This window comes from Apis dorsata, unplaced genomic scaffold, assembly GCF_000469605.1.
Source record: "Apis dorsata unplaced genomic scaffold, Apis dorsata 1.3 scaffold_113, whole genome shotgun sequence".
NCBI lineage: Eukaryota > Metazoa > Arthropoda > Insecta > Hymenoptera > Apidae > Apis > Apis dorsata.
Window position 1 is genome coordinate 917,828 of NW_006263408.1, and position 15,787 is coordinate 933,614.

Below are 15,787 nucleotides of genomic sequence, written 5' to 3' on the forward strand. Positions count from 1 at the left end.
AAACATTTCACGCGAACCACAAGTGACTTTTTACTAGACAATTGTACATCTGTCTTCGTTGTTCTCAATTGGAAAAATAAGGAAAGATACACGACCATGCGACAAAAAGTAGCTCGTGTGCACCGAGCCTAAACGAGACCACTGGGAGCGTTCCTATTTGCGTTTGTTATAACGATCAATGCAAACGCGTGTGAAACGTTCGATGCGCTGCGGCGGACGAAAAGAGAACGTTGCACTGCAATACACGAGGTTCACCTTGAAAGAAGTCATCTTTAGTTTTTTCCTCGATTTGCACCTCTGGAATATCGAAGATGGAGGCGTCCGCTTGAAAAACCCGCTCGCCGCGTGGGTAATACGTGAAGTGCAAGAAAATCCGTGAACAGTGGCGCAACGGAATAAAATCTTAATGTCTCTGTCCTTGTGAACCTTCGAAGAAAGACGCCACGCCCTTGTCGCGCAAATCAGCATCGTCCATTTCTTTTGTGGCATGCTCGCCGCCCGATAAAGACGTAACGTATACATATATAACAACCGATTATGGTGTTGCTCGTGGGTGCGATTATGTTCCACGCATGCCGGCCACGAATTCATTTCATTTCGCGCGGCGGGTCGCTGTATTCGCCGGCGTCGCTTCTTATATGGATCGAACTGTCGAAAGGGAAACAACAAATAACCAGGACTCCGGCCTACCGAATCTCGCCTTGAAATTTCGCATTAATAATTCAAAGCGTCCGTTGAATCTTGACCGGATCTTGATCCATTTGTAGGGTGTGAGGCATGATACTGGTGAAGAATAATGAACGATAAGGTTAGAAATCTGTTCCACTTTATAATCTGAACATTTTATAACCTAATTTAAGAATCTTCAAAATATTTGATATAAGTTTGCATACATGTTTGGATAATTTTATAAATTTTAATGAATATTTATAATATAGTTATTCTTTCTCAAAAAGAATAAAATAGATAAGTATAGTTTGAAAAATTTACTTTATCATAACCTCTTTTTCCAAACAATCTGATTTTTATTATATAATATATTTAGAAGAATTATATTATTTAGATTTCTAAAAGATTCATTGAGAAAGATATTGTTATGTATTTTTATTTTTTTTTTTTTAAATTTTCTCGTAATAGAATAATAAATAATAAATTAATATTAAATAGAATTTTCTTTATCCAAGCATGTTAAGTTTTTTTTATTATGAAAATTAGATCATATAAACATCTTAGCATTTTTATGCTACAAGTAATATATTAAATAAAAGATATTTACATCAAATTAGAGATCATTTTATCTATGTTATATATATGTATAGTCGAAAAACAGTTTTTACCATCAACTATAAATTGAAAACTAATAGCATTAAAAATATTAAAAATTTTAATTTCTAAATATATTTCTAATTATAAATTATTACATTATTTTAATAAATATTCAAGTGTATAAATTAATAACATAAATCTAAATTATTAAATTATTAAAATGTTATATTAAAAAAAATAATTTTTAATGCCATTGACAGAAATCATATATTCATCATACATTAGTTCATCATAAATTTCGTAACTGTGTGGAAATTTTTTATATATATAACATAGATTGCAGGAAAAGATAATTTCCTATCGAATAATATGAACAATATGAAAAGTTTGGATATAAATTGATTGCATTGTATATTAATATTATAATATCATTTTTTTTATTGAAAAGTATATAATAAACTATTGACGATAAAAGCAAACAAGATTATTTAATTATATTAGTTAGAAACAATGAAATGAAAAAGATATACATTGATAAATCTTTAGATCTTCAGATAGATAAAACAGTTAACATGTACAATATATTATTTAACCAATAATTGAATAATAATTCGAATTCAAACTAAATCTTAGAGATGATCTCGATTATACGTTTATGGATTTGCGAATATTGATTCATTTCAACGACAAAATTAAACGACAATCAGTATTCTCCGAGTCTAATTATGGGTTCACGACATATCGAACACAAAGAGTAAATTAACTCAGAGCGGATGTGAGCCTCTCCATAATCGAACTTAGACAATAGGTATGACTACCACGCTCCTCGACACGATGAGCGTAGTAAAATATGCGGATATTTCTTAGAATAGCAAGAAGTTTAAGAACTCTTATAAGTTCTTACCATCTGAAGTACAATTAAAATAAATATAAATTACTAACAACTAATTAATAATCATCGTATGATAATTATCATATTACTCATATCAATTACAAAAAAATTATCTATTTATAGAATATGAAACCTGTTGATATAATGATTGAAAAATAATACGATAAAATTAATATGTTTTTCTTCAAGATAAAATTATTTAATTATATAATATATAAAAAAATTTGTTTATTTATCATTTTTATATTAAAATTCATCACCAATTTCAATTATAATATCAAAATATCTGTTGTTTAAAGATTAACTCTAAACATTAATCCCAAATTATCGAATGTATCGCGTACTTGTAATCCTCCGATACTTCTGCGGTAGCTGAATGAATTCCGTGGAGTGTAATGAAAGAGCATTGTTTGCCCGAATATAATAGCCCGAAGGAAACGCGTGCTTCCAACAGCTGACGCGATCCTGCATGGCAACGTTGTGTAATTCGAATTACGTAATGATTGCGCCGATGACAGAGTCGCGAATCGCCGTCATCGGCTTTGTCTTGAGCTAAATATCGATCATTGTCCCAAGTCTATACAGTTATTATCGCGCGTATCGTTCGTTACTCGTACGCGATTTCCCGTCCGAGAAAAATACTATCGGAGACACGGTGATCGTTATGAAAGATCGTAAACTTTGTCACCGTCCATTGTGCAATAAAACTTGAGCATTCGCAATACTTTTCCGTCCATCCAAGTTTCTGGCGCCATTTACACGTATTTAATCTTCCACGCAATATGTAGCGAATTAAAAGAACTTAATAGATCGAAATTTTTACATTTAAATTGTTTTTTTATTCTTAACTTTTTTTCAATATGATTTTTAGTATTTCATTAGATACACATTTAAAATTTTTATAAATCAATAAATTGTAATAATTGGATTATATACAATAATATTTAAAATATTTCTATGATCGAAAAGTAAAAGTCTTCGTCGATATATTTTTATAATATACTTCAGTTAAGATTTATTTAAAGATTTTGATTATGGATGGCAATTGTTTTGGATTGTATACAAGTTTTTTTTAAATACCATTTGTTAAAGTAGAAAGTTTGAAAAAACGATATATATAGAATTTCTGAATTGTTGTTTCAGAATTGAAGTTTGAATAAAATCATATTAATTAATAAACTTAATTGCTGTTAATTTACTTTACAAGCTATATAAAAAAACAATTTAATATTTTAATAATTATATCAAAGTCTTTTTTGTAATCATGTTAAGAAAAAAAAGTTAAAAAAGGAAGAAAGTTGAGCAATTATCATTGAAAGAAATATGAAAGCGAGAGAACAGAATATTTCACTCGTTTCTTCTTATATTTCTGCATATAATGTACGTGTAGTGTACATGTTCGTGAATGGGCGTACATTTTGCAACTGAACGAATGTCAGGAAATAGAGTAAGGTAATTATCGTCATAAATTTTTGCAGAAACTTATCTTATACTTAATCGCGTACACATTATAGACACACAAGTCTGTCCATGGTCACGCTTCGTAGACGCAGTCATTCACGCGGCCAATCGTTTCAATGGACTAACAACATCCTGCAATTAAAGTACTTGTTCTAATACAGTTCCACGACATGTGGAGCAACGAATGGTCAAAAGATGACAGATGATAAAATTTGGTGAATCGTATGATTAATCAGATTTTCTTATAAATTCATATTTTAATATTAGGATGCTCAAAATGAAGAATTTAACGAATAATAATAGAAAATTATTTTTTATAATATATATATATATATACAGATTAAGAAGAGAATTTGAAAATCTAACCTAAAAATTAAAATATTTTTGATTTCAATTTATGTACTTAAAATTTGAAAATTTGAAAATATGCATTTTAGAAAATTAAAATATTTAGATATTTATATTTTAAATTTTTCAATTTTTTAAAATCCAAATTTAATAAAATACTTTTTAAGTAAAATAAAATATAAGCTTCACTATTTATTAATACGTAATAAAGAGTGTTTATGTAATGTAATTCGGTAATTAAATGAGAATCACAGCGGTATTTCGAGCTATTAGAAATTAAATTGTGTTTCGTTGTAATCATACAAATGCAATTTAATCCGACTTGTCAACTATCGCACATTCGCGACTCCTTCATAAATTTAACTTAACTCAATCCACTAAGAGTCAAATGTCTTGATCTGTATCATCAATCTCTGTTATTGCTACGAAATGACTCTCTTTCTATCGCTCTTGATCGACCAGAAAAATTCTCTATCATTATATTTATCTTTTTATCTTATAAATAAAATGAATTTTTTATTGCAATATAATTGCATATAAAATTGCATTGCTTTTTTTGTTCATATTAAGTTGATCTATAATACCGCGAATTTTCATACAATATTTATATTTTTACGTTATAGAACATGTAATTGAAATTTTTTTTTAATTTACTGCTTTTAAATTAATAAATTAATAAATAATATTGATACGATTTATCTTAAAGTTCAAAAAATTTTCTTCTTTATTTTTTATAATTGTTTATAATTTTATAAATATAAATATAAATTATTGTATAATTATAAATTATATATTTTAAATTTAAAACTTTTTCGTAAATAAAGCTTATTAAAAAAAAATTCTTCACATTGAATTTACATTTTTATAAATATTCTGTTCGTAAATATTACATTGTTAGCATATCTAATGTTCAATTTTGTGTAACAAAACCATATAATCTATCGATTTAAGTAATAATTAATATGTCTATAAAATAATATGTGTTTTCTCAACCGTGAAAAACAAAACAAGCACGCTTTAATATGCTCTACATTTTATAATGGAATCAGACGATCTCTTCGCGTCACGCAAAATGATATTCATAAAGAGATCTTGAAAATTATGTATAGTATATGTTCCTATGTCGATATAGTTGCGAACGTTTCCCATTTATCCATTCAATATCTTCAAATGTGTATGCGCATGCGCATCATTGCGCGATTACATTGTTGCTGTGTCAAGAATCCGCTTGAACTCCTATTAACCAAATCACGCGATCCTTAATATTTTAATTAATAGAATTGTGCTGGATTTATTTTATAGATCTTCAAATACATCGAAAATTCTATTTTAAAACTTTTTCTGCATTTTGCAATTTTTTTAAATTCTATTGTACATATGCATTGAAGATATTTTTCTAAAGATATATTTTGCCTTTTCTTTTTTATTCATTAATAATTTCTTTTGCTATTTTGGTGCATTAACAGTTTTTATATATATATAAAAAGACAAGAATACAAAGAAAAATACAAAGTTGATACTTAGTCTAAAATATTACACAGAATATTTTATTCATTCATTGTCCCATCTTGTTTGATGTTCATTGAATTCTAACGTTCGATTCACGTGGATATTGCTGCAAGAGCACAGCAACATACGCGGTTAGGTCATCATTGTCCATGGTCATGGGCTGTCTAGGTGGTCCTCGTGAAAAGGAAACTGCATAATATATGCACGCGCGTTTTATTGCGGCACGCGGGCAAACGCATAAAGGAAAGGCAACCGCATTATGCGCGACACGAGTTCACCGACACGCTGGTTTATCTTATGTAGTGTGATGGAATCAGCCATGACGCAAGTGGTACCAAGACAAATTTTTTTTTATTCTTTTCCTTTGTATTCGAACATCTCACAAAAATTCAAATAATGTTTACTTTTAGTGATAATATTTTACAAAAAATATATTTTGCAAAAAAAAATTTATTTGTATTGATTTTTCAATGTGAATATTTGAATTCTGAAATCAAAATATGTTCTTTATCTTTCTCTAAAATGACGTTTTTACGTAATTTTTTTTTCTAAAATTTTACAATTTTTTTAATATTCAATTTTTGATTTATTTAATTTATTTATTAATTTTATTTAATTTTTTAATTTATAAGTGCATATTCGTTTTGAATCATTATTTTGAATCAAATTATTGGTATTTTTAAGCTTAGCATATTGTAAATCTTTAAGAACTTTAATTCTGTAATTGAATATCTATTTTAAAAGATGATTCTAACAGAAAAATGAATCTAATAGAAAAATATAATTGGAATCCAAATGAAAATAAAAAAAAAAAAGTGCAAAAGAAAGATTGTATGAAATACAAAAAAGAAACATAGCTGTATTAAATAATTTGAATTTAAAATATTTAGGATATGCGCGATTTTCATCATATTTTCTAAATAATTAAAAAAAATATATAATGAGAAATAAATAAAACTTCATGTAAAAAGAGATTTATATATATATATGTATTAATAATATTGTCAAAACAATATCAAATCGAATTTATTTTTTATTCGTAAAAAATAACCCATGTTTATCAGTTCATGACACATATGAAAAAAATCCAGATATATGTGGTAGTTAACAAAGTTAAAATGTTTTTACAAAATATTTTATTTAAAATGTTTTTCAACTCGTTCTTCTATAAAATCTGAAAAATGCAACTTGTAACGATTTGACTCTGAAATACAGCCAGATTTACGTATATATAGAATAATATAGAATAATATTCTTATATTCAACGATGTATCCACAAAATGCAAATCTTGCAACTTTGACTTTGCATCGAAATCGATTTCGTAAGATTGAGATATCCGATCCAGACCGGTCGCTCGATTCGTGAGGCGTCGAGCCAAAATGTATTCCCACACCGATATGAATTTTCAGGTGGTTAGTAAGCTCTTCTGCGTAGAAACCACCGATATATACCGTCGTGTAAAAGAAGGACCGTGGGAGGCGAAGAGAGTGCATTCGCGTGGGCCTGTATCCTGTGCCACGTCCATTTGTCCCCGTGTCCGTTTCGTTTGTCGACAGTAGTATGTATGCGCTGTCGAGATTATCTTTTGGTGGAAAAACGAGTCACCGTAAATCGTACAACGCATTACAATCCTTCGGATCTTTTATAGAGAGAACTTAGTCGAGGAATAAAAGCCTTCCCTAACTATAGATTAATTAAATGTCGCATGTTAAAGTTTTACTTTGCATTTTCTCATTTCGTGTGACCTGAATTTATTAATCGGGCACGCTATATCAAAATAAAATACTTTTTTTCCTTCTAATAAAGTTACAAATTGATGATAGAATGAATAGAAAAAGAATGATGTAAGTAAAATTTTATTCAAAAAAATTGTAGATAAAATCAGAATAACTTGAATAACATTCTATATATATATTCCAAACATTGAAATACATTTTTATAATTGTTTATAAAAGTTTGAAAAATTTATAACTAAATATTGTATTTTTTTTTGAACTTTTGACTTATTAACTATAATATTAAAATGAATTTGAAAAAAAAAAAGCAATAGCATGATTCGTAATTTTTTCGTAATCGTAAAAAACTAAAACTTATATTTAAAAAAAGTAATAATATTTGATGATGATACGATTATTTGATACGATTTACTTTATTTATTTTTTTTTTCTCGCAAAGTACAGAGATTTTAAAATTATCACGTTCAAGAAAGTGTAATAAAGTAACATTTACACTCACGATCATCAAAATCCGCCGATGTCGGGCGAATCGTTTGCACGCACGAAATTATACGCGTATTGTTACATCCGCTTTCATTCGACATTCCTTTGAAAGAGAGATTATTATTACATCCTACGGACGCACAAGGAATACAAATGGAAGGCGTGAACTATCGGATGGATAAAACGAGAGAATTAACATAACGTCTCGAATCATAAATTACACGTATATTGTCAAAAATTGATCGCAGTATATAGATAGGTATTATTTATATATATGTAATAGAATTTCCTAAGTACGGTCCTACATTAATTAACAATATATATTTATATATATTTTTTTATTCTCGTTTCTTATCACACGCTCTTAATGTAATTGTAAATACGAAAAAATTCACCTTTTAACCGTAGACTATCGCGTGTTCTATAAATGTACCCTGATAAACGAGACGATGGTACGTAGTACATATGTATGGGGTTAACGACCGTAGGGGGTGCAGTTGGGTGCGGCTTTTCCTAATATCGTTAAAGGTGGGAGCAAACGCTTCGCCGATTATTTACAGGATACAAAGCAAATAAACGGTCGTGTTCCCGTGTGTATACGCCTTGTTCGGATTAATAGATATAACGTGTGCGTTAAACGATATAAATTTCTTATCGAAACGATAAATTCGTTAATGGAAATAATGTGCGTAAAAGAGAGCATTGTCGACGACGTAATATTTATTGTGGAGAAAATGCTACACCGTTTTTCTTTGGGATATTGTATGAAACTGCTTCGATTTGAAGAATCTCAATTGTTCAATTACAATCGTACAATTTGAATGTAAAAAAATTTTACAAGTTTTTTTTTTTTTTTTACAGCATTATCTCTCTTTAGCTTGACGAGGTACATAGAATAACTTACGTGCAACATGTGAAAAATTGCGTATAAGATTACGTTTATAAGAAATTGATTACATAAGAGAAATATATATGTAATTTATATTAATAGGAAATTACCATTTTTTATTTCTAGATACTACGCAATCACAAAATTATATACGATAAACTAAACTGTCACAGAACGACAGAACACAAAAAATTCAACTACTTAAAAATTCCATTCCTCGTTTATAAATATGTAACATTTTTTATTGGTATATTTTTATAATCAACCTGGAAGGAGAGCTATTCTAAAAATTGTGTATATATTTTCAAGAAAGGGAATTAAAAAAGGTGAAATAAAAAATTAATTATTATAATTATACTAATTATCATAACATTACACTTAACATCAAATTACTTTCTGCCATTCATACTTTATCTTGTATTCACAAAAATTTTGACCTGATACAATTATGATCATTAATAATATGTATATATAGGTATTTATTCATAAAATGATCTTTTATTATTATTATTATTATTGTTATTATTATTATGAAATACTTCTATACAATCACAAATGTAACATCTTCCAGGTCAATGAAAAATTGTTATCTCTTTTTGTATTATGAATTTCTTATATATACATTTCTATATATATCATTCATATTAAATAACATAAAATTCGACCAATATCATTAAATTTATCATTTGTCTTTCTCCTAATTATTTATAGAATATGATATTTATCTATAAAATGAAGTGTAATGGTAAGCATTTATATACACTGCAGCCTCATTTTATTCTGTAATTTCAGTTCCATTAACCACATTCCAACAATGAATGATATCAATAAATTCAAATATTTTGCTACATGCTTTATATTAAATAACTGATTTAAAAATATTATACCAATCTACGTTGCTAATATATCTGTTTTCATTAATAACAGTTTTGTCGGTTTACAATTTTTGAAGGACAATTTTTTTACTGATAATAAAGTAAAATAATATTTTACATTATTGTAATTGTACATTCTTCATATTTCACTAAACCACAAAACTACTATTTCTTTATAAATTATTACGTACATCTAATGCACTAGTGGCAAAAAATGTTCTTGTACCATTCATGTAGACCGCACTGGCCCCGAAAATTGGCTCCATTGGAGCTATGCACAGAGTTTTTAAATAATATTAAATTGCACTCACAGTATATACCTTATTACTGCGAGAGAGATAAAACATGTGACTATTACATAGATGGATTTCCTTGAATTCCTTCTTCTTATATATATTATGAAATTGTCTGCAGTATATTTATATTACCATTAGCTTCTTCCTCTTCTTCTTCTTCCTAAAATATCATAATGAATTTATATCATAATAAATCATGTCTTTAAAAAAGGATTCATGAAAATAATAAAAGATAAAATTAACTTACTTCATCAAAACCAAAACAGGTTTCCATCTCTTTCTGTAATTTTGGATCATTTTGTGTATTTTGAGATTTATTAGTTGTTCCTGGTTCAATTTTTAACTCATCCATTTCTACTTCTTCTTCTTCTCCATCATCAATTTCTTCTCCTGTACCAGTTACAATTCCACTTTCTTGACTCAGAGGATCTTGCATCACCAAATCTCCATCCTCGCTAGCTACAACAGCCATTTGCTAAACAAAAACAAAACAATTAAATTCATTAATATAATATAAATTACTTTTAAAAAACACTAATATATAAATAGAGAATATTTTCAAAATATATTTTTTTGTATTTAATATAACGTATACCTGATCAGTTCCTTGATTGTCAGCTAACTGTATAACTTCCAATACAACATATTGTTGTCCATCGCTCCCTTCAACTGCCATCATATCGTCTTCATCATCTTCTTCTTCTTCATAACCTTTAAGTTTAGAAGCTAAATCACCTGTTATCATAACATAACACACGGATATTAGTCAATGACCTGTACACAGATCATATCGTAAGTGTCCCCGTGATCACAATTTTTTATAATTATTTATTCATTATATATGTGTAATAATTTTTTCATTTATAAAATCTAAATATTATTTTAAGCATATTAAATTTGACTTTGTTTCGAATTATACACATATAAATGAACTATTTTTTTCTTTTATAAATAATTTTACCTGTCATGACTTCAACTCTTTGTCCATCTATAATTTGAATCTTTTTCTGTCTACCCATCTTCAATGCTTGTTGTTTTTCTTGAAGAGATGATTCTGGATCATGAACAGCCATATGTCGAATAAGATTACCTTTATGCCTAAATATTAAAATTTATATAAATAAAATTTAAATATATTTTTTAATTATTTCCTATATATTTTCTTGATTTATAAATCGCAAATATTACATACCTAAATGGTCGTTCACATTCGGGACATTGATGTGTTTTCTCTTGTGGTGGAGGGGGAACATAAGAAGGATTATGATACAAATTACAATGCCGTTTGAGAAGTTGTTTTTGTCTGAAGGATTGAAAGCAATGATCACATTGATATGGTTTCTGATCGGTATGAATTAACATGTGACTTTCAAGATGACGCGCAGATATAGAAGCATATGGACACAAATCACATTTATAACATTTTTCTCCTTCGTGAGTTTTACTGTGTAATTTATAGCTATATCTACAAAGATAAATTATATTTTTTATGTTTGTAATATACATATATATATATTTTTTAGGATATAGTTTTATATAGTTTTTCACATAATTACCTATCTGGGAATGTTTTTCCACAACGTTTACATTTCAAAGGTTTATCAGAGGTATGTAATTTTTGTACATGAATTCTGAGATCTGTTTTTCTTCCACAAGTGGTTGGACATAATTCACACTGAAATACTGGTTTATCACCAACTGTAACATATATATTATTATAAATCATATATATTAATCATATGTTAAAATAATTATATATAAAATAATTACATATAAAAAAAATTACATATAAAATATAATTAATATAATTATTATAAATTAAAAAATTTAGCAAGAAAATTATGTAATAAATAAAAGAATTTTTAGCATTAACATACCATTATGTATCAATTTATGAGCTTTTAAGCTATTAGATTGGGTAAACCTTGCTTGACAAAAATCACACTCATATGGCTTTTCTCCGGTATGTATACGCAAATGTCGCTTTAATTTAAAAGTATCAGGACTTGCATATGTACAATGTGGACACTATAAAACAATTTTAATGAATATTTTAAGTTTGTATATGTTTGTAATTAAATAAGATTTCAAGTGTATAATGTACCTGATATGGACGTTCCCCTGTATGACATCGTATATGACGTTTGAGCTTAGATAATTCAACAGATGCATAATCACATTCATGACATTTATGTGGTTTTTCATGAGTATGTCTATATCGAACATGTCTAACAAGTTCACCTATAAATATATACAGAAATTATTATGTTTTTATATTTCAATTATTAGCTTTATTTAATATATAATATATTAAAGAGAAATAATTATTAAAAAATATAAATAAATAAATAAATGTATCTAATCACTAATATAATCACTATATAATCAAAAACTATTACATTACATATATATATATAATATAATAAAAAAATTTATTTACCAGAAGTTGTGAATGCACTATCACAAAATTTACAACGATGTGGTTTGGTCCCAGTATGTGTATTAACATGATTTTGAAGCGAAGCTAATGTTTTAAATCCTCTTTCACAAACACTACATTTATGTGGTCTTTCTTCAGAATGTGATTTCATGTGCCGTGATAATAGATATCTATATTATATATATCATATATAAATTAAAAAATTATTTAAAAATTAAATTACAATAATTAATTATATATAATTTAAAATAAAACAATAATGCATGGATATGATTTTACTATAAAAAAATTACCTTTTCGGACTTGTGTAATTACAATAATTACACATATGAGCTTGAGTAACAGTTTGAGACTTTTTAGGTAAAAATTTAATAATTTTTGTTTTATCATCTTCTGCTTCTGATTCCACAGGTGCTTCATTATCTTCATTATCTTCAAAGTCATAAACTGTAAGGTCTTGTTCCCCTTCCCCTTCGTCTCCTTCTGTTCCCTCTCGTTCTACAGGTCTGCTTTCTTTGTCTTCAGCATCAGGTTGCTGAACTATTAATACATAACTAACTTCTCCTGGATTTGTATCAGATGGTACAATAGTAACTGTTTGATATGCATCTCCAGAATTGATTACAACTTGATTATTTCCACCATTAGTTACATGACTCTATAAAATAATATATTTTTTATGATAATTATAAATATTGTATTATTCCATGATTAAAAATGATCCACTTACATCTTCATCACCATCAACATTTTCTAATTCTTCAATTTCATTATATTGTTCTTCTTGAGCTGTTTCTCCATCATTTTGTACATCTGTTTCTTCTACTTCTTGAATTTGTACCTGTGTCATCACAGGTGTTTCATCATTATTTGCTTGATAATAATATTGGCCAGATTGATCAACAAAATAAGTCCCACCCTCTTCTCCACCTGACAATCCTTCCACTTGTTGTACTACAATAGAATAATTTACAAATTTACAAATTTGTTCTTTTTAGAATAAATATATAAATTTTTATTTATTTTTTTGATATTAACATTGTACATGTTGTAATTGCTCTCCCTGACCTCCTTCTATTTCTTTATTAAATGTTTCTAAATAAGTCTGTATTTCTGTTACGGATTCTTGCCCCTCTTCTAACTTAATTGCTGCTACGTTACTTGTCATGGTCAGATCATTAACTCATACAAATGTACTTTCTCTCATTAGTCTGAAACAACATTAGATATTTTTTATTTAATAATTCACATAAATAATGCAATCATTTTCAAATAATATCTTTTGTCATTAAATTATATTTTTTTTTATTATGAAAACATTAAAATTAATTTTTATATATTTTAAATTATTTTAAATTTACATTTTTCTATTATTAAAAAGAAATATTATATTTTTGTATTTTTAAATTAATTATGTAATAATCATTTTAAAAAAATGTAATATTACAATAATATATATATAAATATAAAATTTTTATTATAAATATATAATATATCTCAAAAAAAAATATCTATATATTCTATTTAATTAGCCATTAAATTAAGATATTTATAAATTACATATATAATTGTATATATATTATATATATTGTAGAAATATAATATAGATATACATATATTGTATATAATACACATATTATATTATGTTAAAATATATAATTTCAATTTCATTAAATAATACTCTTATAAAAATACACAATAAATCTATTTATATAATTATAGAATTATTAAAAAACTGAAATAAAGTTTAAATATTATATAAAATAAACATAACAAACATTTCGCAAGAATACGCAAATGTAATCAGTTTTACATTCGAGAAATGTATGAAAACATGTACATGCATACGAACATTTGGAATTGCACCAATTACCATCGGAATATAAGTGGCAATACATGAAACATTATGAGTCATGTAAAATTAAAGGAAAATCAATATCTGAGTAAGGAAATTCAAGGTACAAAAGAGCGGATGGACGAGAGGGGTCAACGAATAATTAACAAGATTGACCACGCTTTGGCAATCTTCGGAAGTGAGCATTGTAATGTTATAGCATTGTAAAGTCAAACAGAATTGACAAGAGCGACACACGCTGCTACAGAACGCCATGTAACACGCGAAGCGGGTAATGCGAACAAGGATGACGCCATGGGCAAAATGTGATTGCGTCGTGATGGGTGAAGGAGCGTGTGGAAATACGTAGCAGGCTTCCAGGGTTCCGTAACCGTGGACTTTCGTCGAACACCGGAGGCTCCAAAGTTGCGCATTCTGTCGGAAAGCTTTTAAGACAACGCGGGTGCTTTCGATTTCAGGACACAGGGGGCATTAACGACAAAAATTTCAGAAAATTATCACCGTCGGCGCTGTCATCAATATGGAGGACGCAACGGAAGGGAATACTGTTCGTTCTGCTACGTGCTACAAATAACTTACCAATCTTTTGCGTTTTGTTCGCGACCGGCGGCCACAAGTCTCTTCAAATATCGCTTAAAATCGTATTTCTTCACACGGAATTAAGTTTCCACGTTGTGCTAAGTTCGCTTGCTGCACGAAACCTCGAAATATTCGCTTACCTCGTAAAGTCGAGAATGTTCGTGTGAGGGCGTTGTGTAAGACCCGGAGGACAATATGGCCGATCGAACTATGAATGTTCAAATGCTGCGCGTTGGTAGCTGCGCACTGGTACGCGTCACTCGTCATGTTTACACCGGACGACTGTCGTTTTAGGTACTTCCGGGCATTAAATTTATCTAGACTTTACCAATTAATTTGTTATTTTTCACATATTAAGCTTTCGCTTAATAAAGTATATGTTCAATATGCAATTGTTAAACTAATTTAATAATACAATATTATTAGTAAACATAATTTGATAACATTAACTTTAAACTTTTTTTTATATACTTGCAAATAGAGATATATATATATATTGACGAAACAAAAAAGAATCTGACGCCATGCGAAAAGAGCGGGAAAGTTATGTTAACGGGAAGGGAAATGATTAAAAGTTTTAATGGGGAAATCAACACTCATATGTATGTATGAAAGATTATTATTTATTATTTTTTTTAATGATTTATAAATGACATAAATTAATGTAATAACATAACCAATATTATGCATATTAGAAATTGTAATAACAAAAAGATAACTTTATATATAATTATCAAAATGTATCGTAGTAAAATTTTTTTATTTAAATTTTATAAGAAATTATTTAATTATTTATAATTTAACAAAATATTAATTCATTTTAGATTATTTTATTGAAATATTAATAATTTGCATTAAAAAAATCAAAAATAAAAAATATATATCTTGATTAATATTTAATCTAATATATATTTATACTAGATTATATATATCTTTATATATTTTTTTTACTTCATACTATGCATTCTCATATAAAGATTTTCGAGCATAGAATATATATACTTATTGAATATATTAATTAACAAACAATAAATAGATTATTTATACAATCTTATAGACAATACAAATTTATAAAATAATAATTTTTAATAAAAATATATAGTTAAATAATAATATTATTTCTATTAAATATATAATTTATTAACACATTTTATAAA

At 27.3% G+C, this 15,787-nt stretch overlaps 2 protein-coding genes and 1 long non-coding RNA gene across 6 annotated transcripts in view; all 3 read right to left on the reverse strand.

The window, feature by feature from the left end:
• Positions 1 to 7,633: 7,633 nt before the first annotated feature.
• Positions 7,634 to 15,787, reverse strand: part of LOC116185172 — a 12,994-nt gene continuing 4,840 nt past the window's right edge. The window contains exon 2 of the long non-coding RNA XR_004149959.1: positions 7,634 to 8,298. This is a non-coding gene — a long non-coding RNA (uncharacterized LOC116185172). The remainder of the gene's footprint in view (positions 8,299 to 15,787) is intronic.
• Positions 9,338 to 14,976, reverse strand: LOC102678923 (transcriptional repressor CTCFL-like). Of its 4 annotated transcripts, none has more exons than XM_031508964.1 (13): positions 14,631 to 14,976; positions 13,235 to 13,407; positions 12,927 to 13,150; positions 12,490 to 12,854; positions 12,197 to 12,366; positions 11,861 to 11,997; positions 11,634 to 11,784; positions 11,313 to 11,454; positions 10,949 to 11,221; positions 10,718 to 10,854; positions 10,352 to 10,491; positions 10,004 to 10,231; positions 9,338 to 9,916 (listed from the first exon to the last, which is right to left on the reverse strand). In XM_031508964.1, the coding sequence occupies exons 2-13, from the start codon at positions 13,362 to 13,364 to the stop codon at positions 9,857 to 9,859; spliced, it is 2,157 nt and encodes a 718-aa protein (XP_031364824.1). In that variant the 5' UTR covers positions 13,365 to 13,407; positions 14,631 to 14,976; the 3' UTR covers positions 9,338 to 9,856. The 4 variants fall into 4 exon arrangements, with proteins under 4 accessions (XP_031364824.1, XP_031364826.1, XP_031364825.1 ...); XM_031508966.1 differs by having other exon boundaries at positions 10,352 to 10,467; positions 14,631 to 14,975; XM_031508965.1 differs by having other exon boundaries at positions 10,004 to 10,228; positions 14,631 to 14,971.
• Positions 15,123 to 15,787, reverse strand: part of LOC102678623 (motile sperm domain-containing protein 2-like) — a 4,104-nt gene continuing 3,439 nt past the window's right edge. Inside the window, exon 8 of the mRNA XM_031508967.1 lies at positions 15,123 to 15,225. Coding sequence (XP_031364827.1) covers positions 15,220 to 15,225 — 6 coding nt within the window. The 3' untranslated portion in view covers positions 15,123 to 15,219. The remainder of the gene's footprint in view (positions 15,226 to 15,787) is intronic.